This window comes from Montipora capricornis, chromosome 6 (assembly GCF_036669925.1).
Source record: "Montipora capricornis isolate CH-2021 chromosome 6, ASM3666992v2, whole genome shotgun sequence".
In the NCBI taxonomy this organism is placed as follows: Eukaryota; Metazoa; Cnidaria; class Anthozoa; order Scleractinia; family Acroporidae; genus Montipora; species Montipora capricornis.
Window position 1 is genome coordinate 71,961,548 of NC_090888.1, and position 27,500 is coordinate 71,989,047.

Below are 27,500 nucleotides of genomic sequence, written 5' to 3' on the forward strand. Positions count from 1 at the left end.
TACAAGTAGCCTACTAGTAGCTCAACCAATCAGAACGCAGCATTGATAATAGACCACTAGTTGGATTTTACTAAAAGGTGTTACACGACATCGCATCGGTTCTCATCAAGTTTTTTTGATTTCGCTCGCATTTCGTACTTTCTAAACTTTTGGAGTTTAAAGGAATTTACTAAAACAATTATTCCATTCGCGCTTGTTGGATATTGAGACTGGTTATAGCCAATTCGGCGCTACGCGCCTCGTTGGCTATTTACCATCTCATATCCAACGTGCGCTGATGGAATAATTGTTAAATAAAACTGCCATTAATTTTCATATCGCGCACAAACCGCTCGTAAAAAGCCAGAGTTGATCTGATGGCGATGCTTCCTCTATTTTTTATCGATGCACTGTTCAAAATTTGACTAGAAAGAAAGCGTGTCAGTCTCAGGATAAAAATCAAATCATTTTAATTGTCACTGCGAGTCGAAAACTCAAAAATAGGGCGCTTTTTAGCTTAACTGAAAAATAAATTTCAACCATGACAGCATATTTTGTTCACTTTCTTGTACTTCCGGAACAGCATTTGCGACCAGTCACTAGCAATAGACCCCAAGAAACGAGTTTGTTTTTTTCTTCCATCTAAAATGAAAACTCTTCTGCTGCCTTTTTCCCGCTACCTTGGTTCCTTTTCAACGGAAATTTCGCAGGGCAAATATCCACGCAAACGGGGGTTATGGCTCCTGCGAGTTTGCACCACGTGACGCAAATTAGCCAATAATTAACTGATTTGAGTGTAATGTGAAGTGCTAGGTTTCTAACACTCGCATGGCTTATATGGGGGTAGAAACCCAGCACTTCACATTACACTCAAATCAGTTAAGTCTGTTCAAATATAAGAGCTACACGGCTAACATTTGCAAACACGTAATCCTTTCGTGTATCAGCTCATATACCTTAGTTTGACCTTGTATGGCAAATGATTGCGCTAAGCTACAATTTTTTCGCCGGAAAGCGAAATTTTTCTCTGAATAAAGCAAAAACAATTGTTTTTGTGGAAGGTTTGGATCAATCCCGACGTTTGCAAGTACGCGAAAGGGTAAGAAATGTTTTTGTGATGAGCCTGTGTCTGTCTGACCACCAGGTATTACACAACATCGCATCTTCATCAATTTTTTTTCTAATTCGCTCGGATTTTCTCGCTTTTTTCGCTCGTATTTCGTACTTCCAAACTTTTGGAGTTTAAGCCTAAATTTAATTAAACAATTATTCCATTCGCGTTTGTTGGGTTAGGGTTAGGGTTATGGCCAACTCGGCGCCTTGGGATACAGGTATGGCGCAGTCAGAGCACTCGCCTCCCGGGTTCGATTCCCAGACCCGGCGTCATATGTGGGTTGAGTTTGTTGGTTCTCTACTGTGCACTGAGAGGTTTTCTCCGGGTACTCCGGTTTCACCTCTTCTCAAAAATTAACATTTTACTTGATTTACGTTAATTATTAATTTCAGTTTACAGTGTCCCCAATTACTGTTCCAGCGCTAGAACTACTGGACACTTACATAAATTAAAGTTCCTTACCTTTACGCGCCTCGTTGGCTATTTACCATCTCATATCCAACGCTCGCTCATGAAATAATTGTTAATTATTACACGAGGGTGTGCTGGATATGAAGTGATGATAACCAATGAGGCGCGAAGCACTGAGTTGGTTATAATCATTTCATATCCAGCAAGCCTAAGTAGAATAATAATTATTGTTTTAACATGAAGCATCAATTTTTGCCTCCGACAATTCCGGTCCAAAACGTCTTTAGTCGGCCATTTTTTTTTCTCAGAGCTGCAAAAATGTTTTCAGCTCGCTTTATTGCTGATGCGTTCCTTGAGCATATTAGGTACAGCAGGTATATGAACTGATAGCCTGTGTCCGGCGAACCAATGAAAATGCTGGAAATCTGATATCCCTATTTCAGTTTTTTAGGACGGTGCCTCAGTTCTAATTCAAAGGTATTTTTGCCCCGGTGTTTGATTATGCAGGAAATGTAGATCTTAACAAGTGCTATTGAAATTGAAAAATGCATTTTTCAAAGATAATTCATGAGCAACATTTGTAAAAAGTTTTAAATTACAAAGCCATGTATGGCGTTCTTTCTCAAATTGAAGTTTAATTTTCTCTGAAAAATGCATGGTTACCCCCCAATTTTCTTTTTGGATACCAATGGTACTTACTGAGACCTACTTTTTCTGCATAATTTTAAATCGCGCAAAAATATCCCTGTATTGGTAAGCATCACCGATAGGCCTCAGAGCTCTTCTCTTGACTGAGGGAGAGAAGAGCTCTGGGGAACCCTAAAGCAAAGTGTCTTCTCCTTGGTTTTCGTGAAGAACAATCAAAAGAGTCTCTAATTGGTGCGTTCATGTTAGCACGAGGAGTGAGCAGGCGCCGTAAGATTCAAATAGCCAATTTTTTTGGCTGTAAGAACCCTACGGTGCATGTTCTCCTACACAGAGTTTCCCAGAGCCTTGGGTCGATCCGAGGCTCTGGTGACGATAATGCACCGACAGGAAATCCGAGTATCTCGAGATGCGCAAAACGTATGCGCAGTAACAATAGTAGACACCGTCCGGTTGCTGACCAGCGGTTTTCTTTAAGACAATGGTTTGCAGGGGGTGCTCAGTCTCGAGGGCATTGTGGTCATTAGAGACGTTAAGATAGCCCGGTTCCGTACCCGTACTCGGTTACACGGGAAACCAATCAAATTTAAGATACATGGGGTGACACCAGGTACGATCTGAAGCAAGATGGCGGCTCAGAAGATAAGGTTGGTTATTACGATTATGTTTTATATCGTGTTTCATATGTCATCTGAACATCGTCTGAGATAATCACGACCATTTGGCAAGCAAAAATTTCTCCACATTTGTGCCTCAACAAAACTTTTTCGTAATCCCAAAACGCTTCAAATCAGAAAAACAATTGTTTATCCAAGAATCTGGATACTATTCTTGTCTAATAAGCAAAGATAAAGACCATAAAAACTTACCCGTTTCTCCATTTTTACCGGGCGCGAACTCAAGTGTAGACCACTGATTACGTATACCCCGGAAAAACATGTGGGTTTTACGGGAAGGACGCGATCACGTGATCATTTAATGAGTTCAAAATGGCGCTAGCCGTACCCGTGCGTGAAACTCGGGTATCTTAAGGCTTCTATTTTTATAGTTTTATTAAAGTGCCACTATGACGAAAATCGCATCTTTTCTATCGAAGCCATTTTAAGAAGTAAATAAGTAGCCTGCATGAGAAGAAAAATGCTCTTTGCTATTTTTAAATATCTCTTCTTGTTCCAGAGATATTCAAGTTTTTAAAATATGCAAATTAGCTAAGTGATGACGTCATACACACAACCAAATTTTGATAAAATATGATGAAAAAGGATATCTCAGCCAATTTGCATCAAAAATGTTTGATTCTTTGCAGTAAGATTCTACTAAATGTGCTCCACATATACATGATCCAACAAGCATATAAAAATGTTAGCTTGAGTGTGTGGCCTTGTCAAACGTTTTTCGAGCTGAAAATCACTTACATAATTATTGAGATCAAGTGGAAAAGAGTGAGTTTTCATGGGAACACAATGTTTATAGCCGTAGGTGTGTTTTCTGTAGAACTATTAGCCTACCAAGTTTCAATGGTCTGCGCTGCAAATTGGCGAAGATAGCTCTATTTATATACTTGATGTAATATTGGGTTGAGTGTATGACATCATCAGTCATCTCATTTGCATATTTTACGCAATTTTCAAACTTAAATATCTCCGGAACTAATGCAGGTATTTGCAAACGGTAAACGGCATTTTCATTCTTTCAAAGAATTTTTTGTGATACGCCTAAAGAGGTAAAAATTTGATCATGAGTGAATTGCGTCTTTTTCTTGAAGGGACTGCGTGGGCTCTGGGAAAGAAATCCCAATATCCCATAGGGCACCGCGCGTAGACCTCCACTTCTTTTGAAAGTCGGTGACATTTGCACTGTGTGCAATTTTTGTTTCCCTGTCACTTTTCTCATTTGGAGAGAGACTTTTTTTCCTTCATAATGAAGCCTATCGACGAAAAACTTGAAACATCGCGCACGAATCACAACGCTGGAGATCATGAAAACTTACCATGGAGTTTGTCGATTACAAACATTCCGTACAGTGTTTTTGATGATGAAAATACAAAGGTACGAATTGGTTGTCGTTTTATCAGTGGTTTGTTTACGTTTATCTCTTTTTACAGCTGATCATTTGGCTTGTGAGAGGTGAATTGTGAATGAACACATTACCGTTAATGCTAAGTTAATTAAAGTAGCTTCGTAATAATCGTACTTTCATTTATGATTGGACTGGGCCCACTTCAGTTTGTTCAAAAAATTCAATATTTGCTCACGTAAAAGTGAATATGCCTACCCTACGGACGTCTACTCACATATAATTAAAGACGTGTTCGAAAACCTTGTCCAACGTGGAGTATAAGCTTATATAGTGCATACTCTGGATAGCGGTGTCTGACATTTGCAGACTGCAGACTAACCCTTGCCACCACCCAAAAACACGTACTGTCACTACAAGACAGTCCGCTTCGTTTTGTGTTGTGTCTATGTTCTCGTTTGCTTGCTTTTTTTAACTTATGGTATACTTATTCTGATTGTGCGTCAATAGATCATATGTTAAATTATTTAATACTGTATATTTTAAGAGGGAGCTCACAATCATAAGCCCATATGGTTTCCCCGTGAGCTTCCTCGCCAGAATTTTAATATTACTGTAGTTATGACGAATTTTGTAAAACATCTGGCGAACAAAATAAACTGAACTGAAACAAAAAAAATGGACAGAAAATTCAGTGACGTTTTTTGATTCACACCTAGCAATGGATATTCTGGGAATTTAAGCTGGTGTGAGATTGAAATGGTGTGCAAGAGTGAGCTTCCTACTTGTGTCAGTCAAGGAAATATATATAAAAAAAGAAAATGTGAAAGGAATTAGAAAGGCAAGGAAGTGGTGACATTCATTACCTCATATAAAGAGATGCTTTGCCTAGTAGTACATGTAACTATTACAAGAAAATACTTGATCAGGTGAAGGTTACGGGGAATGGAAGAGTTCATGATCAACCAGGAAGAGTACATGTATTGGCAAAGTTGGAAGACTCAAGATTACACAGTTTCGGTAATATTATTATTCAAGATTAATAATTTAGAATAATTCATAGTTAAGAATATGATCACCTAAACTGGCCAGTTATACTGTGCACATTATTTTGGAGATATAATAAATCAAGTATTGTCTGTCATGCCAGACCTTGGTTTCCAAAAGGAGATGTTTTTTTTTTCATGGCAAACATGAATTGTTCCTCTTGTTTTCCAGAAAATGTTTGAAAACCTTTTTTCTCCATATGGTGGTGAAAATGACAGAAGCTTCATATACTTGAAGACTTTTCGCAGAGTGAGGGTTACATTTAGCAGTGAGGAGAATGCAAAGACAGCCCAAAAAGATCTTCATGGGCAGCTTTTTAATGGTTGTGAACTTGGTGTGTTCTTCGTCCAGGTGAGAAAATAATAATTATTGATAATCCCCATCTGGTTCTGAACACTACAGTCGTCATGACAATCCAGTGCCCATTTTCTTAACGTTTTTCAATTATTATGACTCCTCAATAATTAAAAAGACATCAGCCATAATCACCAGGATTGATTGAAGTACTGTAATGGCCCAAAGTTTGATTTTAGAAGAAGCAGTGGCAGGAGCACTTATTATTTTTCTACCAATTTTGCCGAGGTTTATATCCTGGAAGTGATATTGCAGCTGTTAGTGAGCTGAGTTGGTGTTGGTTTCCAACCCTGCTCTCATGGTTTTCTCTTTGTACATGCACATCAGTTTTCTTCCCTTAACAAAACCCACTGTGCAGTGGATTCCAGCTGGGAGATACCTTCAATGTTATATAGGGTTAACCTCAGCAGCTCCCTTTTAAGTTTGTGTGTCAATGGTGATTTAACTGATAATCATTTGAAAGAAGTTTATGTGTTTCGTAAATACAGTAGTCTTGCAGTGGTTTCAATAGGGACCCTAAGCAAGGACGATGACGACGATGGCTGGGAAAACATTGTCTAAAAATAATATTATTTCTTTTTACTCTAGATAATAATTTTGCAATTATTCCAAGTTGCTAGGCTTGGAAAGTGTGAGTACACATTCCAAGAATAAAATTAGTGACAACAGTGTGGACATTTAGAGAGAGAATTGAAAATTCATCGTCAGGTCCTCGCCGTCCACATGACATCAAATTTGATCATTTCAGATTGTTAAGATGAGAACGGCAAGGAAATGTATTAAAATGTAAAACCACACGTGCAGGGCGTGCAGAGCTATTGTTTTTGCTAATTAAACTTATTGTTATGTGGTGTTGTCATAGCCGGCATCGTCGTCCTTGCTCAAGATCCCTAATAAGTACTGACAGTGGATGGAAAGCAATGGCTACTCATTAGTTACAGATGTTTGTCACTACTCACAAACATATACTAGGACCTTAGAAGTGCTAGTATTATGTTTTCGAGTAGTCACAAACATCTGTAAGTAGTGCTTAGTGTATTGTGTTTTGTAAGTAGTGTAAATTATACTGTTTTGTGAGTAGCTTAAGTATCTTATTGTCAATAATGTAAGTACAGTCGAATAAGTGAAGTAAGTAATCTGTAAGTAATACTCTTTGTGTTGAAATAAATATAATAATTGCTGGGGAAAAAAGGCTACTTATTCAGAGAAGTGTGTTACTTGTTTTCTGAATATTAAAGTAATTAATCCATTGACTTGTGAAACAACCCTCCCCCCCCACCACCACCACCTGACGAGTAAAATCGTGTGGCATTAGACAGAGTAAGATCCATCAAGTCACACTCCTTGGAGTCAATGGGTTGAAGACAGATTCTTTGAAACCTGAGATCAAAGTTAATTTTGACTATGACAACAGGTGGTTACACTACCCAAACCGTCAGCCAAATACACTGTACCATGGGAACTTATAGGTTTTGATACCTCTTAACCAACGGTTAGCGCTAACCAGGCTTCGAGCAACCGGTCCCTGGTCGTGATGCAAACAGTAGTGTATCCCCTCGTGTATGTCATTGTTTTCATTGTATTGTTGTATTTGTTTTCAGAGACGATTCTCACTTAACAACAACTCCAGTCTAATGCCTCCTCCACCAACGAAACAGTTTCTGATATCTCCCCCTGCGTCACCTCCTGTTGGCTGGGAACAGACCCTGGAATCACACCCTGTTATTAACTATGACCTGCTTGCTGCAGTAGCAACTTTGGACACTTCCAGACCATATGAGTTTCACCGCTCTGTGGAGGACACACCAAGTATAGTGGTGCATTTGTGTGATGAGGACAATGAATCCTGTAATGAAGACAGGGTTAGCGAGTTCCATCCCTTGAAAGCATTGCCAAGGGAAGTAACACAAACCAGAAGACCAGATAGCAAATTAGAGTGAAGGGTGGTTCCTCTAAACTTTTACTTTAAAAATCAAATTACTGAAGTTGAATGTTAAATTATTGAACAAAATTACAATGTTTCTCTTTCATGAGCATACACTTATCTATTAGATTCTCGGAGAAGCCATCTCTTCCTCTTCCATTGTCTGGAAGAATGTCATTGTTATAACTTCTCATACATAGTTTGCTTGATCTTATTGCCAATTAAAGTAGGCTTGGACTGACGGCCATGGTCAGACACATCATTGTAAACAATGTGAAGCTTAAAGCTCCAGGGCCCGGTTGTTGAAAAGCCGATTAATGCTAAACCAAGATTAAAAATTAACCAAGGAATTTATTTCTCTACTCCTAAATGTTGTTCAATGCTGATATTCGGCAAAACTGTGTAGTACAAATCAATCTTGAAAAACAAGAATAAGCGAAAGAAACTTTCACCAAAAAGTTGAAAACATGAAACAAAACTTTGCGCTTATCCTTGGTTAACTTAATCTGCTTTCGATCATCTGTGCCTAGGATACAAAGTAAAGGAATAAAGACAAAGTTATGAGTATAATTTGCAGCCAAATAGTTAATACCAAATAGCTGAGAATGTGTAAGCAGGGCGAATATACATAATTACCACTTCGAATTCTGATTTTAGTTGAATCCCATCAGCGTACCTTGTTTGACTCCCAGACAGCTTTATTATATTATTATTATTTACCAAGCGAATTAAATGAGATGTATACTTGGAGTACAATTTTCAGAAATCCTTGCATTAATGCAACTGTCAATTTTTTGCATTGCTAATGTTGCATTGGTTCTTTTTCGTACATGTAGTTGACACATTAGCTATGTTGAGTTGGAGTTGTTTTATATTACACTAAAAAGAACAGTTCAAAGGAGTTAATTATACTGCTTCCTGCAAGTTGAAGAAGACTTCTCATTATTTTACATGCCTGTTTCTGGCATTAACATAAGCTGCTTTTGTCAGTCAATAGTTTTGTAAAAACATTGAGTATCCCCAATTTATTTTGTGCTTTCCCCTCGAAGTGCATAATGTACTCATGTTCAAGGTTGAGTTCCAAAGGAGCATCTTGAGTACGTTCTGTCAAAATAACCGTTGATCTTTAGAAAAGTTTGATGCTTTAATATTATTTAAGTATTAATTAAAGAAGGTTAACAGTAAAGGAAATATAATCAGTATTTATGAGAATAAACTATATTTACATTATGAGAAGTAACTGAACAGTGCGATAAAATTGTTTGTCCTGCAGCACCGTAAACAAAGAATTTTAATGTGACGAGCAATGTTGCATTTAGAATTCTCCCTGAAAGTGTAATTCATAGTACTGGAAATCCCAGAAATTCCATCGGAACGTGGACTTCGGTATGAAGAGGGGCCCACAGAAGGAAAAATAAAAATCTCTAGTCTCACCACACTAGGGGCCAGCAACTCCCAAATACTAGGTTTATGTAACGGCATTTTACAGATAAAGCGATTTTCAGACGAGTTCCTAAATAGACCGAATGCATAAATGGCGGCCAAAAAATATTCTTTTGTTTATGTTCTAATTAGCCTCACTAGCCTCGTTTGCATGGACAAAATATAAAAAATGTTGCTTCAGAGCGAGGCTAGTGAGTCTCATTAGCACATAAACAAAAGAAGACATTTTTGGCCGCCATTTATGCATTCGGTCAATACGATTTTCCCACTTGCACGAGTAACCATTCTTAATCCCGTGGGCAATAATTACTGGCTTTCCATATGGCAATCCAGTCGAAGAACGAGTTGCATTTTTCCTTTTTTTTTTACCTCTGTACGTTGGAAGTCGGAAAAGTTGCGCAATAGGCCACATCATAAAATACCATAATACTCCTTATTTGTCCCCCCAAATTTTGCAAATTGAAGCTTTGTTTCCAGTTTTTCTCATGGGACTTACAATGGTCCCAAGAGAAAACAAAGACAATGCTTATGCAAAATTTGTGGGGACAAACAATGAGTATATAGAGGATATTACACGGTGGCGAGAAGATATGAATTTTATGTTCGAGTGGCAAGAACAATATCTCACGAGTGAGCGAAGCGAACGAGTGAGATATTGTTCTTGCCACTCGAACAAAATATACTCTTGTGGAGCTGAGGTCCAATCGGTCAGTTTTTAACGTGAGTAAATCCAAAACTTATTCTCAAAGAAAACGGCCCTTGGATAAAATCAAAGCTCAAAATTTTGCCAGTCACATGTTGAGCAAACAGCTTTTGAAAATCTGAAAGAAAAAAAGGAAGTGATTTTTTTATCACAGTGACACTTTAAAAGCGACGAGTAATGGATTCGACAACAATAGACCTTATTCATGGTGGCCGCCATGTTGAATTTGCTATTATCATGCAAATTAGCTACACACTTCTGAGGGGGCAAACACCACAAGTTCTAACGAATATGTTAGCCACACAGATGATTTGTTTCACGTTCATTAATGTTTATCTCCTAAGTAGTAAAATGGAATGATTACACAAGTTACTTCCATCTTTTTTTTAGTGAAAAATGAGCAGATAATGAAGTAGAAAGTCAAAATGTCCGAAGGCAATCAAAGATAAAAAGTCATTATAAAAGGTACTTAATTCTAAATTCTAAAATGTACTTTTAGCAATGTTATTTCAATATCTCGACGAGCCGATTTTCCGCAATTTGCCTTTTTTCCAATGTTTGCCGCCCCAGCATAACACATGGCTAATTTGCATGACAATATGAAAAGCAACATGGCGGCTATCGTGAATAAGGCCTATTGCATCTTTCGCTGTCGGATATTAAAGTGAGCTGTATTAATTTTACTAATGCAGTGTTATGTACAAGACTGAAATCAAATGGCAAATTCTCTGGTAACGTTAGAGAAGGAATGGAACAACTTGGGTGATTTGTGTTTACTAGAGTCGTATCTCTGTTGTCTGGCTATTTATAACGTTTTTTATTTGTACTCAACACTGCACAGTCTTCAGAAGCAATTGGAAATTTGACCAATTCTTGTTAAAAACAAAATAATAATGCAAGGCTGGTTGTATGGCTGTGAGGATATATATATTTTTTATTTTCCAATAATCTTATTTTTTCCGGCACGGCCTGACTTCTTCAGGGAGTTAAATGATTTGCCGTTACAATTTTTTTAAATTCAAATACAAGCCATATTTCAAAAAATTGTAACGGCAAATCATTTAACTCCCTGAGGAAGTCAGGTACGGCCTGACGAAATGTTGGTAAATCAAATAAATATATATCCTCAGCCGTACAACCAGCCTTGCATTATATATATTTTGTTTTTAATTTACAAATTATTTGCTGGTTAGATCTCCCAAGATCCGGCGCTTCCAGTTTGTTCAGCTGGCTATAGATGGTTTTCAGTCACGGGATGAGACGGCAAATTATGACTCATGTTTGGCATAATGATAGAGTCAAATTCCCGAAAGACTTTTTTTTTCTATTGTACTGTGCACCAACATGGCTGCTGTGACGTCAGATGAAAACCATCTATTGCATAAAAAAATTGTCCAGTTCTGGTTAGTCAAGAATTAGTTGAAACAAAGCTTGTTGTCCATGTTTTGTTTCATTATTCAAGAAAAAGATTCTTCCGAAAAGGGTTTGATCCTGAAAGTGTTTTTGTGAGATTTTTCTGCCTTTGTGGATTCAACGTGTTGTATAAATATGGGAGCGCGTTTTTGAGACGTAGACGGCAACCGGAAGTGAGCTGTTTTCCCTTTTAACTGTAAACTATAACTACTACACTTACATTGATAAGTATCATTTCTTCTTTAGAGATGATTAGTATAAAAATCTGGGAGACGCCACTGTCCTGGCACTCGAAATGTTCTCTTCCGGTTGCCGTCTGCGTCTCAAAAATGAGACTGCTTAAGCTCCCTATTAACTAATTTGCATACGTGGATTGAAATTTGATAAGTTTTTTGAAATTTGATAAGTTTTCAGAACGATAACAAGAATTCTTGCTGTTTAGTCATTCTGGTGTAAAATGAAATTAATTTTGGAAGCCAGCAATATTTCTTTAATTATGCTCATCTACCACTCATTTAGGCGCATTTTTACGTTTTTTTTAATTTATGAAACAATTATTTACAAACAGGGACCTATGTCAAAAATAAATCGTGTTTCGTTCCCGGACTGATAACTGTTAGGGTGTTTGGGAATGAGTACGACAATTTGAGGAGAACGAACAAATACCAAAGGCAACCCAGTTAACGCTTACAGAGCGTCTAATTTCTCATGCAAGACTTGTGATTGGCTGGAGATGGTTGTGGATACATTGGTGGTGCAATGTATGTTGGAGGTAAAATCCGGTCTCAGGTTGAATCCGTTTTTACCTGCGGTTTCTACGACAACCACCGTTCTGTGGAATGGGTGGGAATTCACGTGTCTCTGCCCCGCCCTCTTTCGCTTGTGAATTGTTCAAATTCTTAAGAGGTATTGGCAGAACTGAGCGCATATGGAAGGCTATATAATCGCGGAAAGCTCTAGACCTCGGAGAAGACTTGAGAATAAAGATTATGCAAGACATTATCGGAAAACGGGGAGACTTCATCACAGGTTTCTTCGCGGGGAGTTTTTCTGTGATTGCCAAAGAAAAACAGAACGTGTTTTTCCATTGTTGCTGTTGTTGGCCCATTGCACAGATCGGTGGTTTTCGTAGTAAATTGTTGATCTTCATTATACCTAGGTTGAATAGGCACTGGGATGAATTGAAGAAACCGTTTTTTAGCCTAAATTAAACCTAGAGAAAAATTAGGGTCACGTTAGGATTGGTTAGGTTTGGTTATTATATATGGCTATAAGTATGACCAGAAACCCATAAGGGTTGAAACGTGTAACGCTCGTTCACAGCTTCCGAATATTCAGTGCGAACTGATTGGTTGAATGTTTCAGTGCTAAGTACCATATTTGGAAACCCCTCGCTGTTGTTGTTCCAAATATGGTACTTAGCAAATTGAATATTCGGAAGCTTGTTTCTCAGCACACAAGGGGCCGTTACACGTTTCAACCCTTATGAGTTTCTGGTATGACTGACAAAAGGCAATAATGAAAAGAACTGTGTTGGGATAAGCATGTTCATCGTTATAGACTGTGTAGAAGTGAAGGCACAGAACTACAGACCTGGACGGTTCGAGTACCGGTAAGTGCATTCTACGGTTCTTAGTTCCCTTACTATCATAATGTTGTAAAGTTGGTAAGATGGTAGGAAATATTAAGATGTTTTGATATGCGTAAGACAGAGGTATAGGTGTTTTCGATTCCTTTTTGGGTCTTTATAGCTGATTTAAACAAGGTAGAGTTCATATTCAGCCAAGATAAAATGAGAATCACGAATTTAACCTACAATAAGCGACAAAAATAGTTGAGACACTGAACCGGGAAGACAACAATTAGGGAAAAATCACCTGAACATTAAATATTCCACTTGCACTCCCCTTTCACCCCCCCCCCCCCCCCCCCTTATCCCCCGCCTCGCCCCTTCAATGTTGGTAACGGAAAAAGGAAAAGTTGGCGATAAGAAAACAACACTGTTTTGGGGGGGGGGGGCGAGGGGGCAAGGGGGTTAGATGGAAAGACTTTACGGGAGGGATTTTGTCCGAGAGGAAAGTTTCTCAACCCTTTTGGCGCTTATTGTAGGTAGAAAAGGATTCAACCCGACTGAGACCGGATTTGACCTACAACATCTGCATCTTTGAAGATCTTTTTTCAGGAAGCCCTCTGAGTTGAAAACGTATGCTACGCGGCTAGTGTTTCGCAGAAATGAACGTGGGAGTGGGCGGCTGGTGAGCACGGACAATTTGGAAAAGGGTAAAGTGCACTCAAGACACTAGAATCGCCCTTGGCGCTTCTCAGTGTTCTCCAAACTCCCTGCGAGCATCATAACTAGATAGAAGCGCGAAACACTGATTTAATTGTTATGAGATGCAGTTAAAGTGGCCAAATCAAATTCAAGAAAAGTAATAATTTAATGAAAAAATATACACAACAGAAGAATTTGACCTTTCTGTTACTCCAAAATACACTATATCTTTTTATATAAACTTGCTCAAGTATCAATAAAACTGAAAATACTGTTCAACGGAAGGACAGAAGCGGTAATTATTTGTCTTACTTCGAAAAGAGATGAGATTGTTTCTGTTTCATTTCAAAAACTGTATAATTTTATGGAAGCAATAACAAGTGTACTTTCAAGATTGTTTCAGCCGTTACAATCACTATCGTCAGTCAGGAAATGGTACATGATTGAATTTGAAACAAAGCAACCCACCGATAAGTGAATAATCTCCTCGTACAAAATTCACTAATACTGATTTGGTGCGATGATCGACTAATCAAGGAAAAGTACCTAAACCTAAAAAGAAACAAGAACATTCCCTCCTTTTTTCAAATTCTTTCGAACACAACCCACTGTATTTGATGAGAGCCTCCTAAGCAATGGGCAGAAAGAAAGGAAATTCCTCAGCAAACTACAACGAACAATGACGGCGCTCGTAACTACACCTGCCGGATTAAATTAATGCAACACCTTACAAAAAAAAAATTCTGCCGACAAACGACGAAACACCTTGCTATAAAGCAGCAAAGTCAGTTGGGATACCGACAGGACAAGCCAACTTGATCTAAACGGCAACGTATTATGCTACGGAAAAAATCAACCGGAAAAAAAAAAGCAAGCTGGCACGGTGCGCGCTAACATGTCTTAGCTGCAAGCCGCAAAAACCGAGTTGAGATCTTATCATATCAATGTAAAGCAGCTTTCAAAAGACTCGTCAATGCCTGATGTACAAGCCGAAGGGGACTAGGTACGAGTTTGTAAAAAGCCAGAAAGAGCACACCTAGATTTACAAAATCCCCAAGTTTGGTGTTAAAATCGGGCTAGTTTTGACTGAGATACATCCATTTAAATAAGTCAAAATTACAAAGAAATGTTTGGTCATCCGAACGCAGCGTCCGGATGGCCGTACATTTCTTTGACGTTTTTAAATGGCTGTATCTCGCTTAATTTAATATTGGGTCTATTATTAACACCAAACTTAGGGATTTTGTAAAGGTTAGAGTGCACTTTCTGACTATGTGGATCCATAGTTGCTAATCTCATAATTTGCAGACTCGTACCTTGTCCCCCTCGGCTTGAAATCAGGCAATGATCTCTACAAATTCCTGTACATCTAAACCTAGGTTAGGTTTGCGCAATCAACCTCATGAATCGAAACAGGTCACCCTTCTGGTAACATGGCCCAATTTTCACATACATGTAAACAAAATAGCCCTACGCAAAAAGACACGCTAAAAGCCAAGGTAAATCCAGTCTCCTAACTTCGTCTTTGGATACTAAAAGTCACAATAAAACTGAAGCACAAGCGCCTTACTGAAGACTTGGATACCGTACCACTTTCTTTCTCACTTTCTTCTTTCTCCTTCATTCTTTTGTTTCGGTTTTTTATATTATCATGGAAACTGGATTTTCCACCCCTTGGGGTGATACTGCGATTTTGTTCCTCTTGAGACTGAGCTTTCTTTCTCGTATCGTACCGCTTCCGACGGACTCTGTATTCCCGTTACTGCCCACCGAGCTACAAGAGACGTTACTTTCGAGCGAAGTTCTTCGTTTCAATGGCCCTTCGTGGTCGTCGCTGAACGATCGTCGGAACATGCCGCTGGCCTCGTTATTCACTCGTAATAGAGGTCCTGGGTCCGAGGAATTCAGCCGAACTTCTGGGAGGCTGCGTCTGAAGCTTGGCGATCTGGACCCTGAAGTCGCTGACAAATTTGTACCAGCTTTCATACTCTTTTTTACAGCATCTTTGATATGTTTTACCATGTCTCGTTTTTCTTCGTCAGTTCTGAAAACAATAATAATAAATAATTTTCAGAACGTTGAGATTCATATTGTAGCTCTAATAGAGCATATTCGTATTCTCAGTACTGAAATGGACCTACAATCATAGACAAAACTGTTGGGAAGGTTACCACTTTTGACGTCTTCTTTGCTTCTCTCCCCACCCCCCTGATTCAATGTTGCGCAAAACTAAATGCTTTTCGTAGGAAATTGTAGTGTTACCTTCCAACATTGAATAGGGGGGAGGGGGGCTTTATAAGAGAACGAGAAAGTGTTTTTTTGCGCCTTAACAGAAGCGGGTTGAAATACAGCTCTGGTGGGGTTCATTTATATAACCTTCCCAACTACTTTTGTCTAGGATTGTAGCTTGCAATGGAGGCTAATGCGGGGAAATCTTTTCAAATGCAAATAATTTTTAATATATTTATCCGCATTAGCCTCCATTGCAAGCTACAATCATGGACATTTCAAGTGGAAAATGAAGACCACCTTTTCCCCCAATTTCAATAATGAAAAATGGTGGGCTTCAACTTGCGCGCGCATTCATCGTTGATTTTGGGGGAAGAGGGGTACCAATTTTCATCTTATTTTGTCCAAGATTGTAGTTCCAGTCTAATCACTTTCCAGGAACAAAAATGGGGATTACTAACTTTATTTTCCAAATAGAAGAATTTAACGACAAGACAAACGTGTTTTTAGATGGCTCTCCTGTTGCTATGGTTACGTAACGTCACGTCATTTTGTTACCCAATAATTGCTGTTTCACATGGTATCATAATAAAGCTGTTTGGTGATACAGCGTGGTAGAGTCAATCCTGTGAAAGGATTCCCTTTGTTAATCGCCCGAAAAGGGGCTCAAATCGCTTGTTAGGGAGCAATTTGCAGTGCTTCTTACAGAAAACAGGGAAGGGTTGGAATTTAATAACTTTATTTAAGTGTCAATAAATTTAGCACTAAAGCGCTAATTGGGGACAGCAACGAAATTAACTCAAATCAAACCACATATGACGCCGGCTGGGAATCGAACCCGGGTCACACTGGTGGGAGGTGAGTGCTCTCACCACTGCGCCAGCCCTGCTCCCCCAACAAAACAAATAAGCTGTCATCAAGCACAGTTGCAAGTAAACATAAAAATCACAAAGCCATCTTACTTGTTGGCAAATAGGTAGTTACATTCCTGTCTCCGTTGTATCACTGACGTTTACCAGTTCCCATGAATGAAGTGTTTCTGTTTGAAGAACAAACTAATTTAATATTATAATTTGATATTCAATTATAACCATTCGGGGCCAAAAATCAACATGATCACAGAAAAGCTACAAATAGCAAATATGGGGCTAAATTAAACTCTTGGCTATGACTTGACTGATCAAAATGCAAGCGGTTTCTGGTATTGCTGTGTATGCAGTCGAGTCAATTCGAAAGTTTGTTTTCAACGTTTATTGTGCCTTTTTCAAGTGTTTTTAGAGGATAAGTGATTAAGTGTATTATACACTACAAACTTCAGTATATGTGTAAAAGGAAAAGCGTGAAAAACGGTTAGTGTTTGAGAGGAGCAGTAGAGGAATGAGGAATGCAAGACGCCTAAGTTAGGCGGACGAGCGATTGAAAGCTACAGTAGTCCTGGTGTACTTAGTGAGAAATTGAAACATTATGTAACAATAAATGTTGCTGTTGTTTTTAAGTTTGGGACAACAGAGTCAAAAAGTTACCATCAGTCATCCAGCAGTAATCTCGAATGACGAGTGACGATGCGGGGATAACTGTTTTGAACTTGATTTCATCCACAGACTTAACTGGAGTCGACTGCGAAAAATCAATGAAGTGTTAAGAGAGAAAAAATACGATGTGCTCTGAGAAAATAACAAACAATGCACCACTGACAAAGTACACCAGTAAAAAATGAAGTTTGAAAGGCTCTGTAAACTCACTCTTTCTTTATCCTTCTTTTTCTGTTTACGTTCCACGTGAAGAAGGATAATAGCTTTTTCAAATACTAACAAAAAAAAAAAAGGAAAAAAATAAACAAACGTAAACGCCATCAATGTAGGCCCAATTTACATAAAGCAATAGACCATTTTACAGTTTAATCAGGAAAAACCTATTTCGGATCCACTTTCAACACACTAATTTACATATGCGATTTCATGAAACGTATCAATTCCAAGAGTAAGTGGAATTTGCGCGTTGCTACATGAAGTATGTAGCAATTCAAAATTTTATACAGCAATCAACTGACGAAGTCATTGGTCAAAACAAGTTTTAAATAGCATATGTAAAAAAGTGTGTTGAAAGAACATCCAAAACCGGTTTTTCCTGACTGAAGTGACTTTAAGTAATACTTGCTTGGCTTCGATTTCACAGAAGCTTTTTACAGATGTGTGCTTAGTTACCTCGCCTAACAATGAAAGTGAGGCTAGAGGTGTCAACCTCACTGCTTTTCTTATGCAAATTCCAACTAATTAGCACGAGAATAAGAAAAGCGGGGAGGTCTGCATCATAACGAGGTCAATTCCAGCCTTACTTTCATTTAAAGGCCAGCCGAGCATATAGCGGAGCTACTAAAATTTAAATTGACCAATCAGAATTCAACGACCGGAAAAAACTGTGCCATCCGACGTCACATCAATTGTTCGCAATTAACTGTGCCAGAAAAACATTTAAAAGATTTTGTGACAACTTTTTCGTCAACAAACTGTTGTGCTTTGGCTGTTATTTGTGCTATTTTAATACGAATTTAGTCTAATAGAGTGTAAGAAGACGTCATAACTGTATTGATAATGTATTTATTTGTGTTAACTTCGCGAAAATATGAACCGTTTCCGCAGAAAGGGCAAAGGATTGACAGAATCGCACATTTTTGACTGCCGAGCGCACTTCGAGCGCGGGTTCCGTATGCACGGAGGTAACAAAGCACATAACTGTACAAAGGAATAAAGGAATGAAGGAAAGGTGCATGTTGTGATGATGACTTAGGGAACAGAAAACAGAAATGAAGCTGCCGCTAACAGGAGTCGACCATGCAACCTTTGGATGCTTCACCACGGAGAAATAAAAGGCCATTAAAATAGGGTGATGGACTCTTCGTTCAAGCGACAAATATCCCGCTGTAGTATAAACACACAGGTGATTATACAAAATCGCGCGCTCTCATTGGCTCGCTATCTCGGATTATCAGCCGATAATCACCTCGACGGACAAAATGGCTGCCAGTAGTCGTTTTGCCACTGTAAGTGAAGATGATTTCGCGTTTAAATGTTTTTTTTTCCCCTTCTTTTTTGAAATAATCACCAGTGTATTTATACTAAAACAATCATTCGCCTCAGGCTCAGTGATTATCGGTGAATATTTAACAATTATTCCATGAGCGCGCGTTGGATATGAGATGGTAAATAGCCAACGAGGCGCGTAGCGCCGAGTTGGCTATAACCAGTCTCATATCCAACAAGCGCGAATGGAATAATTGTTTCATTAAATTCCTAAAACTCCAAAAAGTTGGAAGTACGAAATACAAGCGAAAAGAGGGAGCAAATCCGAGCGAAATCGAAAAAACTTGATGAGAGCTGATGCGATGTTGTGTAATACCTTGTGGTCAGATAGACGCAGGCTCATCGCAAAAACACTTCTTGCCTTCTTGCGTACTTCTAAACGTTGGAATGAATCCAAACTTTCCGCAAAAAAGTTTTTTTTTCCCTTTTTGGCTTTATTCAAAGAGAAATCTCGCTTTCCAGCGGAAACATTTTTAGTTTAGCAACGCTTAACGCAATCATTTACCATATAAGGTCAAACCAAGGTATATGAGCTGATAACCGAGATTGAGTGAACCAATCAGAGCACGCGAAATGCATTATCCGAGGTTGAGAATTTAATAATCACCGATACACTTCGCCTTCGGCGAATAATTATTGAATATACTGCTATGACTGAAATTGTCTCAGTAAAAAAAATGTGGCATTCGCACATGCGTAGTGAAGGAGATTGAGAATGCTCACCACGGCAAAAGAATTAAAAAGACACATTTTGCACCATGATTTGGGGATACTCGAAGAAAACAAGCGTTTCAAATGAGGGTTGAACCCATCGTCTCCCTTGCTCCACCACTGAGCTTAGGAAGTTTCCAATGGGTGTCTTTTTAACACATGATAATACACTCGACAAAATTACTCGATTCCGAATGGACAAGAACAGAACAATTAAACTCCTTATTAATTAAATGTACCATGAAAAGTTTCAGTTACATCGCAGCTACGGGTTTTCTATCTATAGCGGCAAGATCAGACCAAAAATGGCAGACAATCCTTTCGCTATTTTTGATAAACCGACGCGCGAAATCAGAAGCAAAGAACAAAAATGAGAATACAACAGTTGGGTCGAAGAACTGGGTGTTAACCTAGAGCTTGAAGAAAACGAAAACGGTGCAGAAAACAAAGAGAGCAACAAATTATGTTCAGTGTACTACCAAAAAAAGGTGCACGTTCTCTTCGTTGAATTCGAATAGATATTCGTGAAGTGTTGAAATTTTGTCAATTGGCATCGCCTGTAGGATCGTCAAATTCTGAGAACATATTTATTCCGAATTGTTCAGAGACCGAGAGAGCAATGGTGTGAGCAATGTGTGGTGCAAAACTGATGGAGAAGAAGAGGACAGAGGACATAATGGAGATGTTAGGATTGAAGGAAGCAGCGGTTCAGATGGCAAAGGCAAATGGAGTGAGATGGTACGCGCATGTGTTGAGGAGGGATGATGGGCATTTTCTGAGAAAAGCGTTGGAGTTTGAAGGGAAGGGCAAGAGGAAGCGAGGACGATCAAAGAAGACGTGGAAGATGCAAGTGGAGAAGGAGAGCAAGAGTGTTGGATTCGAGAAAAAGGATGCCATGAATCGAGCGAGATGGAGAGTGGGATAAAAGAGTTAGAGAGATTGCTGCCAAAGTGGGGTAAATCCGGCCACCCCGCGTCTACGGGGATAAACCAGGATATCATTAGACTTTCCATACAAATGTGATTCTGGACAGAATGTTGAAAACTCGTTTCCACTTCGATTTTCAGAACTCACTAATTCCGGGAACCCATCAAATGGAGCCTCTAAGGCCGTTTACACGACAGAAAAATTGGGTACGGACCTGTCCTAAAAGTGGTAAGGACTGCAAAATTTTAGCTGTTTACACGGATAACGTTTAAGCGCAGGTCAGACCGAAAGAGGTCTAAGGACCAAATTTCGAAATTATCGTTTACACTGTACTTTTGGGGGATCGGACCAATTTTGGTACGAGACTACGGTAACTGGTGCAGCTGTATGCTGCTACCGGGCATGCGTAATTCCTCTAAAACAAAATGGCGACGAATAGTTTCCTCCGAGAATATATCAATAAGAGACTCAACTTCTTCGTCCTTCCAAGATGAGCAAGACTCCTTTCCCTGTGAATTCTCGCCACCCGCCATGTTGAAATCAACAGCACTCTTGACCCCTGAGCTCCGCGGATTTTTAGTGCGCATGCGATCAATGAGTTTATTAAGCAAGTTGACGTAAGAAAATGAAGAAACTGGTACGGACCCGTGTTTTTTTCGGTTTTGGAGAAATAGACGTCTATAGCCCCAAAACCGAAAAAAATACGGGTCCGTACCCATGCCAAAAGACATGATCCACAAAGTTTACACGGGCAAAAATGTGAGGTCCGTACTCTTTTCTTGTCGGGTCCGAACCCAATTTTTCTGTCGTGTAAACGGCCTTTCTATCTTTCATATTGGGTCTCGGAGTCAACCCTTTCCCGAGTAGAGTAATTAATAGAACGCCTCTCGTAGGAGTTTCGAGGTTAAAAGCCCAATCAGCTCAGAACTATGACAGTGCTATTGTTTTACGTTATATAACCCAACAAACACGCATCACGGAATCTTTTTCGCGTTTGGCGATGGAAATGAGACATTCTCTGCTATGTCACTGCGTTCCACCGCAGAGAAAACGTTTAAGTTCTAATCAGCAGAAAGGCAACAACACGTTGAAATAGGAAGGACACGACCAGTTGTGTTTATTGGGGACGAGAAAAAGCTAACATACAAGAAATAAAGTAGTGGCGGAGAAAAAACGAATTACATCTCTGTAAACTACGAGACTAAACGTAAACAGCATACTAGAAAAATTAAGCTCGGCAAGGTGCGAGCGGTAAAACTGGCTGTGTCGAGTGACTAACGCGAGAGGCGACAAGGCTTAAATACCGAGATGTGGCGTAAAATCCCTTGAGGATGAAACTGCGGCCATAAATGCAAATTCCGAACATAAACACATCTTCGCGGGACAAAAGCAGTTCTAAAAATAAATATACTCGGGAAAGTGTTGATTCAATGAACCAGTGTAGATATAGGCCCCATTTGATAGGCTCCTGCTGTTTTATTATAATTTTGAATTTTGCCATAGATCGCTTCTCTTACCAAAAATAATCATGGTGGCAGGAACTTTCTTTTTACCAATCCCGTGGGATACAGGGTACCTCTTTAAAGTTACACTGCGAACTACTTCATCCGGGCAATTAAGCCAGCGCGCCTTCCCGTGATGCAGAAGGCGGTCAATGCTGACATCGGCAAGCTGAAATGAACACAAGTAAAAGTCCTGAGGCCACGTTTGACTAAGGAAAAGTGGCTTAAAAGAGGAAATAATTTGAAAGCAGAAGCGATTGTATTAAGTTTCGCAATTCAGCATTTAAAACTAGAGTTAGTACTACCAGTATTTGAAAGTCTAGAGCTGTATGCAAACATACATGTTAAATTGCTTTCTTATGTCTTTATTATGACTTCATCGCTCGCTGTTCACGGTTCGATCAAGCCTACAGAAATGTCTAGTGGCAAAGGACCTATCGTCTCCCCCAAAAAGCAATTTCAGCTTTGGTGTCCATACGCCTTAGCACTTGCTAGACTTCAAGTACTTTTTTTACCGGCAAAGGGGCGAAGGGAGGTGGTTTGCTGGGTACCGAAAGACAGTGGGCCAAACTTGTTGATCAAGGAGTGAATCACGTTCATTGCAAAAGCGAAGGCGACTCGTGTTGGAAAAAAAACTAAGAAATTTGAGGTGAAGAAATACGGCTTTCGAATCGGTATATTTCTTGAAGGTAACACATTTTCTCTGGAAGTTTAACTTATCAAAAGTGCTTGGTTCCGCTATCCGATAGAAAACGGAAATAAAAAGCGTTGAACATGTGCTCAGGATTAAAGCGCATTTTGAAGTGCTAACTTCCGTTTTTTTGCTGCTTGTAAAAAGGTGTCACATTAGTCACGCAACAGCTGAGTGGGCGTAACTGGAGGTGCAGCGAGAAGTCTGTGGAACTATTCCATTGTCATTTTCAAACAATCGGACAGTAACATTGCCTTCACGTCGCAGCTTTTTGTCTTGATAACAGGCCCAGGCTGGCCAATTGACAAAAGACTACGTGAAAATATAGAAACTTGCGAACACCCTGGTCACATGAACTTTTAAGGATATCTGTCTGCGCGCAAACTCAATGCAATTATATTTGACCTTGCGCATGTCATAAGATGTGAAAAACTTCTCACGTTTCACCTCGTGATAGTGGAATCTCGTTGCGTTTAAATACGCTGAATATCGACTATCTTGAAGCAAAATCACCGTCTATTCTCCTTTTTGAGGTGCATAAAAGGACAAGAATACCATCTTCGGCAGATCCAGCATGGACACAACCGAAAACCCAACCACGCTCGGTTTCGGAGTGTATGGAAACACAACTTTGAATCGCGTATTAGTGTCTGTATTTTCAGCGTTGTCGTTGTTCGGAGCTTCAGTCATTATCATTACCTACATTATTTGGAAGGACATTAGATCAACGTCCAGAAAAATACTGGTTTACATTTCAATAGCTGATTGTGTAACAGTTGGTTCTTATCTGTTTGGAGCTTGGCTTCCTCCAAACACAAATTCTCCCTACTGTACTGCACAGAGCTTTCTTGCTACTACTGCCAATTTATGGTCATTTTTCTGGACTACATTCTTGGCCGAATTCTTATACCTGACGGTAGCAAGGCAACGGCTCCGCCTTGCCAAGACAATGTTCTACGGTTTTCATTTCACAGGTTGGCGCATTCCTCTTCTTATTGTTTGCATAGCGCTGGAAAGAGATGTCCCGGGAAATGACCGTGACATTTACAGCTCGGCTTGGTGTTGGATTCGAGTTCAAAATAGTGAGGAGAGCAATACTACCATCATATTTTGGATGCTAATAACAGACAAACTTTGGGAAATTTCCATGTTTATAACTGTTCTAGTTTTCTAATCTATACCTTGCTCAAGTGCCACATTCGCGAAGAGGTAAGCGGGATTCATTCTCACTTGTTTACAGTTTCTAGCCATAAAATCTCCCCTCAATACTGAGCAACTGTTGAGTTCTAAAAGGTAAATACTCATATAAACGCTTTAATTTCTCGGTGGATGATACCTTGTTGACTACAAGGCAAAACAATTTGCAAGCCTTTACAAACGAACACTGCATGGCTAAATAAATGCGTGATTTAAAACTCTCCTTCCGCATTGATCCCGTATACAAAAGATTGCATGTCATTACCCCAAAAGAGTAATGACTATTGCCAAAAAGTCTTTTTTGTTCTTGAGTCCCCTTGATACTCTTTTCTTCATCGATGTGCTTTGCCGAATGGAGAAAATTTCCCTGGCGACAATATTAGGATGAGACGAATACCGGAAGTGGCCGATCAGACATCGGACCGGTCACACGTTTGAGTCGAAAATACTGTCACACGAAATAATTTTGTGGGCCACGCAAGGACCAATTGTCCAACAACAATCCTTTACTGTAATGAATGAAACAAAGCAAGTGTAAAGTTATAGTGGCGATTAAGGCGGATGGGTAAAACAGGCCAAAAAAAACTCCAGTATTAAAAGAGACTGAAAACGAATTATCCATAACTCGGCATACCCACTGAAGGCAGCCTCTGGTGTTTAAACGCTGAAAAGGGAAAAACGTTTAGTTGTACAACTGAAAAGGGGTAAGGAAAAAATCATCCCAAGCAAAGTGATCAGGATGGCTGATTTGCATAGCAACAATGCTTTTGATTCATTCGTTTTCACGGGTGAGGTGACGCTGAATCCCCGTCGTTTGCAAACAAGTTCTGGAGACGAACATAACAGTCACAAACTTAAAAGCTTATGATAGTTCCATTGTTTGTGTCATCCAACACAGGGGCTATTGTGTGCAAGTTTTTTTTTTTTTAAGAACAAGTCAGGATACAATAGATCTAATCCTACGTCAATGGCGGGCAAACAAGTGTCAAATAATTAATCAGTGAAGTTGCTGAATACACGCCAGGGGAGAAACGACAAGCGTTTCTTATTTCATTGTTTCACTGAATGAAGAAGGTCAAATAACGAACGCACTAGGACTGACTCACTGACGGACTTGAATAATGGTACTCGAGAGATTTAACATGTTTATTGCGTTAAACGGCGAAACGACAAGCTCTTGCAGATCGTACAAGAAATGAATTAAACTCCAACAAGTTTTCACGATGTTTGGAAAACGCAAATTTTCAGTCTTCCTAGTCTCGCGTTTGTTTAGCTGCTTGTTTGACTGAAGGGGCTGGTTGAGTCAAGATGAGCTGCTGTACCCGACTAAATCACCAGTATAAGGGACACTTGATTGTCTGACTAAATGAATGAATGAATGAATGAATGAATGAAGACTTTATTTAACGAGGGTTGAACACTTAATAGCCAAAGGCTACCTCTCCTCAAAAAATGAATACAAATACAAAAGTTAAAAAGCTGAAATTATAAGAAAGGCGAGTATATCAATATTACAATTAAGATAAAAACTTAAATATTAAAAATTTAAATCCTTAAATGTTTCAAATGTTGCTGCGCTGTGAAGGTCTATTTTATCTGCCCTTATTATAAGCGTGGGACTAAAGGAGGCCGTTGATTACCGGCCGCCATATTGGTGGACCACATGGCGTCTCCATACAAAACTCTATAAAGTTGCGTGAAACGCCTCGAGAAATTTCTCAGAAACGATATACCGCACAGACCTGAGATTTGGAGAGGTGGTTAACAGATCTGTTTTCTACAACATTCGAAGTTATTGGCCTTTTGCATTGAATGATTTCGAATTTACATTTTGTTGCGTGACACTTTGAGGATAGGAGGCTCTCTAATGATCATACAACAGCAATAAAGCGCCTGGGTCACTAACCAGCTGGAAACAGTTTTAATGACTGACATACTAACAGATTTGTTCTTAATTGAAAGATTGCCCGAAACGAAAGGTACCAGATGAAAGATTATTCAGAGGAAGCGGCAAAGAAAGTTACCAAGTTGCAGTTTGTTCCTCTCATTTTACTTTTCCTCTGACTCTGGGGAAATGTTCGCTTTTACATATAAATAACTTCGTCAGTGAATGAATCTGAATCAACAAGGAATTTTCAAGTGTACTTGATTTACTTTCAGGTAGGATTTAAAATTAAATAAGAAAACAGCACGGAACATGTTGTCTGTGATAACTAACGTGATATCGTTGGTAAAACAATGTATCCTGTGCCAACACTTAAGGAAAATAATCCTTATTTTCTTGATTTATCGTCCTGTTCACCGGTATACTATCCTGGGTGTGGCCACCTCAAGTGCCTGGTCTACTTTGGCCAGTGTGCAGCCAATTTTTTAAAACCTACAGTTCTTTTTACGGGTGCAGATATGGCGTAGTGGTGAGAGCACTCACCTCCCACCACTGTGGCCCGGGTTCGATTCCCTGACTCGGTGTCATATGTGGGCCGAGTTTGTTGGTTCTCTACTCTGCACCGAGAGGTTTTCTTCGGGTACTCCGGTTTCCCCTCTTCTGAAAAACCAACATTTGACTTGATTTGCGTGAATTGCTCTCCCCTAAATTTAAGCTCGGGCGTTTTCTCTGGAAAGCCACAGTAAATCTGTGTTTAACAAAAATGGTAAAGCAGGACTGAACGCAGCGGGCAGAGAAACCGCGCAGGCGGCGTTCCTGATAAAATCTGAAATGCCCCACTTTTAATTTTTGGATCAAACTGATTTTGAATGTGTACGTCTTGTGTTTTACGTTTTCAGGGAATATGCGAAAGTGCCCAAGGGTTTGCCAACTTCATACTATTTTGCCTTTTCACTGAGAAATTCCACAGCAATTTGAAGCGCGCAATGTACAATCACTGGCCTGGATGTTTCCACAGACTGCGTTGGACTTACAAGCCAGAACAACCAGATGCCTCATACAACAGCTTCCTCAGTGCTGGCTATTCCCAAATGAACGAGTCCACATCTCTCTTGTGGACGGCATCGCATCCCAATGCTGGTAGTGTCAACGTGACTACAAGCATCTTGTCCACAAGCAATGACTAAGATCCAAGATCCACACGGTCAAATTTGGGCCCTTACTTTTCAATGGTCCGCCGCGTAGTGTGTTCCCAACCAATCTTAGTGCTTAGAAGAGATAAGTCGAGGCTCCAAAATCACTTCGTTGGTACTGAGTTACGTTCCCCAGAATTGTTAATACATAAGCCGTTTTTTTTCCACTGCGATGGCTGAAGTCAACGGCCACATCACGCCTTGTGTGGGTAGTGGATTTTGATCCATCGTTATCTGTCTCTGATATGACGGTATTAAATTAATGAACAGCGCTATTTGAGTCTTCATGTCATTTGAAGGCACAGCAATGGAACAAAACGCGCAAACTGCGGGAGAAGACTCACTTCCGCCTAGTGATTCTGTGTATACCACAAGTATTCTAAGCAAACCTTGCGTAAAGCATGTCACCGGAAGTGAGGGACGTCTTGAAACAAACCAAGACGAATTACTTTTGGCTGATGGCTATATCCTATGCCACATATCAATTCACTCTACGTTCTAGTATCAACACTTTATAAGTGCACTACACACTAAGTCACCGGGTTATAAGAGTTACTGAGTGAGTGAAAGTCCGCGGTAACAAATAGGCCCATACATAAATCACAAAAATAAACAGGTCCGTTGGAAGCGTGCTTGAACGAATGAGCCCCAAAATTGGCATGAAATTGTGATACTGATGAATAATAAAGCAGTTTAATTTCCAAAACGATGGAATTACCTGGTGATAAATAACCTTGTCTAGAAGAGTGAATTTTTGACTTAG

The 27,500-nt window shown here is 39.5% G+C and overlaps 2 protein-coding genes and 1 pseudogene across 2 annotated transcripts in view; 2 read left to right on the forward strand and 1 right to left on the reverse strand.

The window, feature by feature from the left end:
• The first annotated feature begins 3,964 nt into the window (after window positions 1-3,964).
• Window positions 3,965-8,733, forward strand: LOC138054383 (calcipressin-1-like). Its single transcript, XM_068900828.1, has 3 exons — window positions 3,965-4,198; window positions 5,385-5,564; window positions 7,169-8,733. Exons 1-3 carry the CDS (start codon window positions 4,070-4,072, stop codon window positions 7,505-7,507), a joined length of 648 nt encoding a protein of 215 aa, XP_068756929.1. The 5' UTR covers window positions 3,965-4,069; the 3' UTR covers window positions 7,508-8,733.
• A 4,736-nt stretch (window positions 8,734-13,469) lies between these two features.
• The window catches only part of LOC138054420 (rho guanine nucleotide exchange factor TIAM1-like), a 47,890-nt gene continuing 33,859 nt past the window's right edge, over window positions 13,470-27,500 (reverse strand). Inside the window, 6 exon segments of the mRNA XM_068900861.1 lie at window positions 13,470-15,366; window positions 16,514-16,543; window positions 16,545-16,590; window positions 17,075-17,168; window positions 17,294-17,358; window positions 21,787-21,940. Of these exon segments, the coding sequence (XP_068756962.1) occupies window positions 14,964-15,366; window positions 16,514-16,543; window positions 16,545-16,590; window positions 17,075-17,168; window positions 17,294-17,358; window positions 21,787-21,940 (792 nt within the window). The 3' untranslated portion in view covers window positions 13,470-14,963.
• LOC138054421 (G-protein coupled receptor 157-like) lies at window positions 22,896-27,446 on the forward strand (annotated as a pseudogene).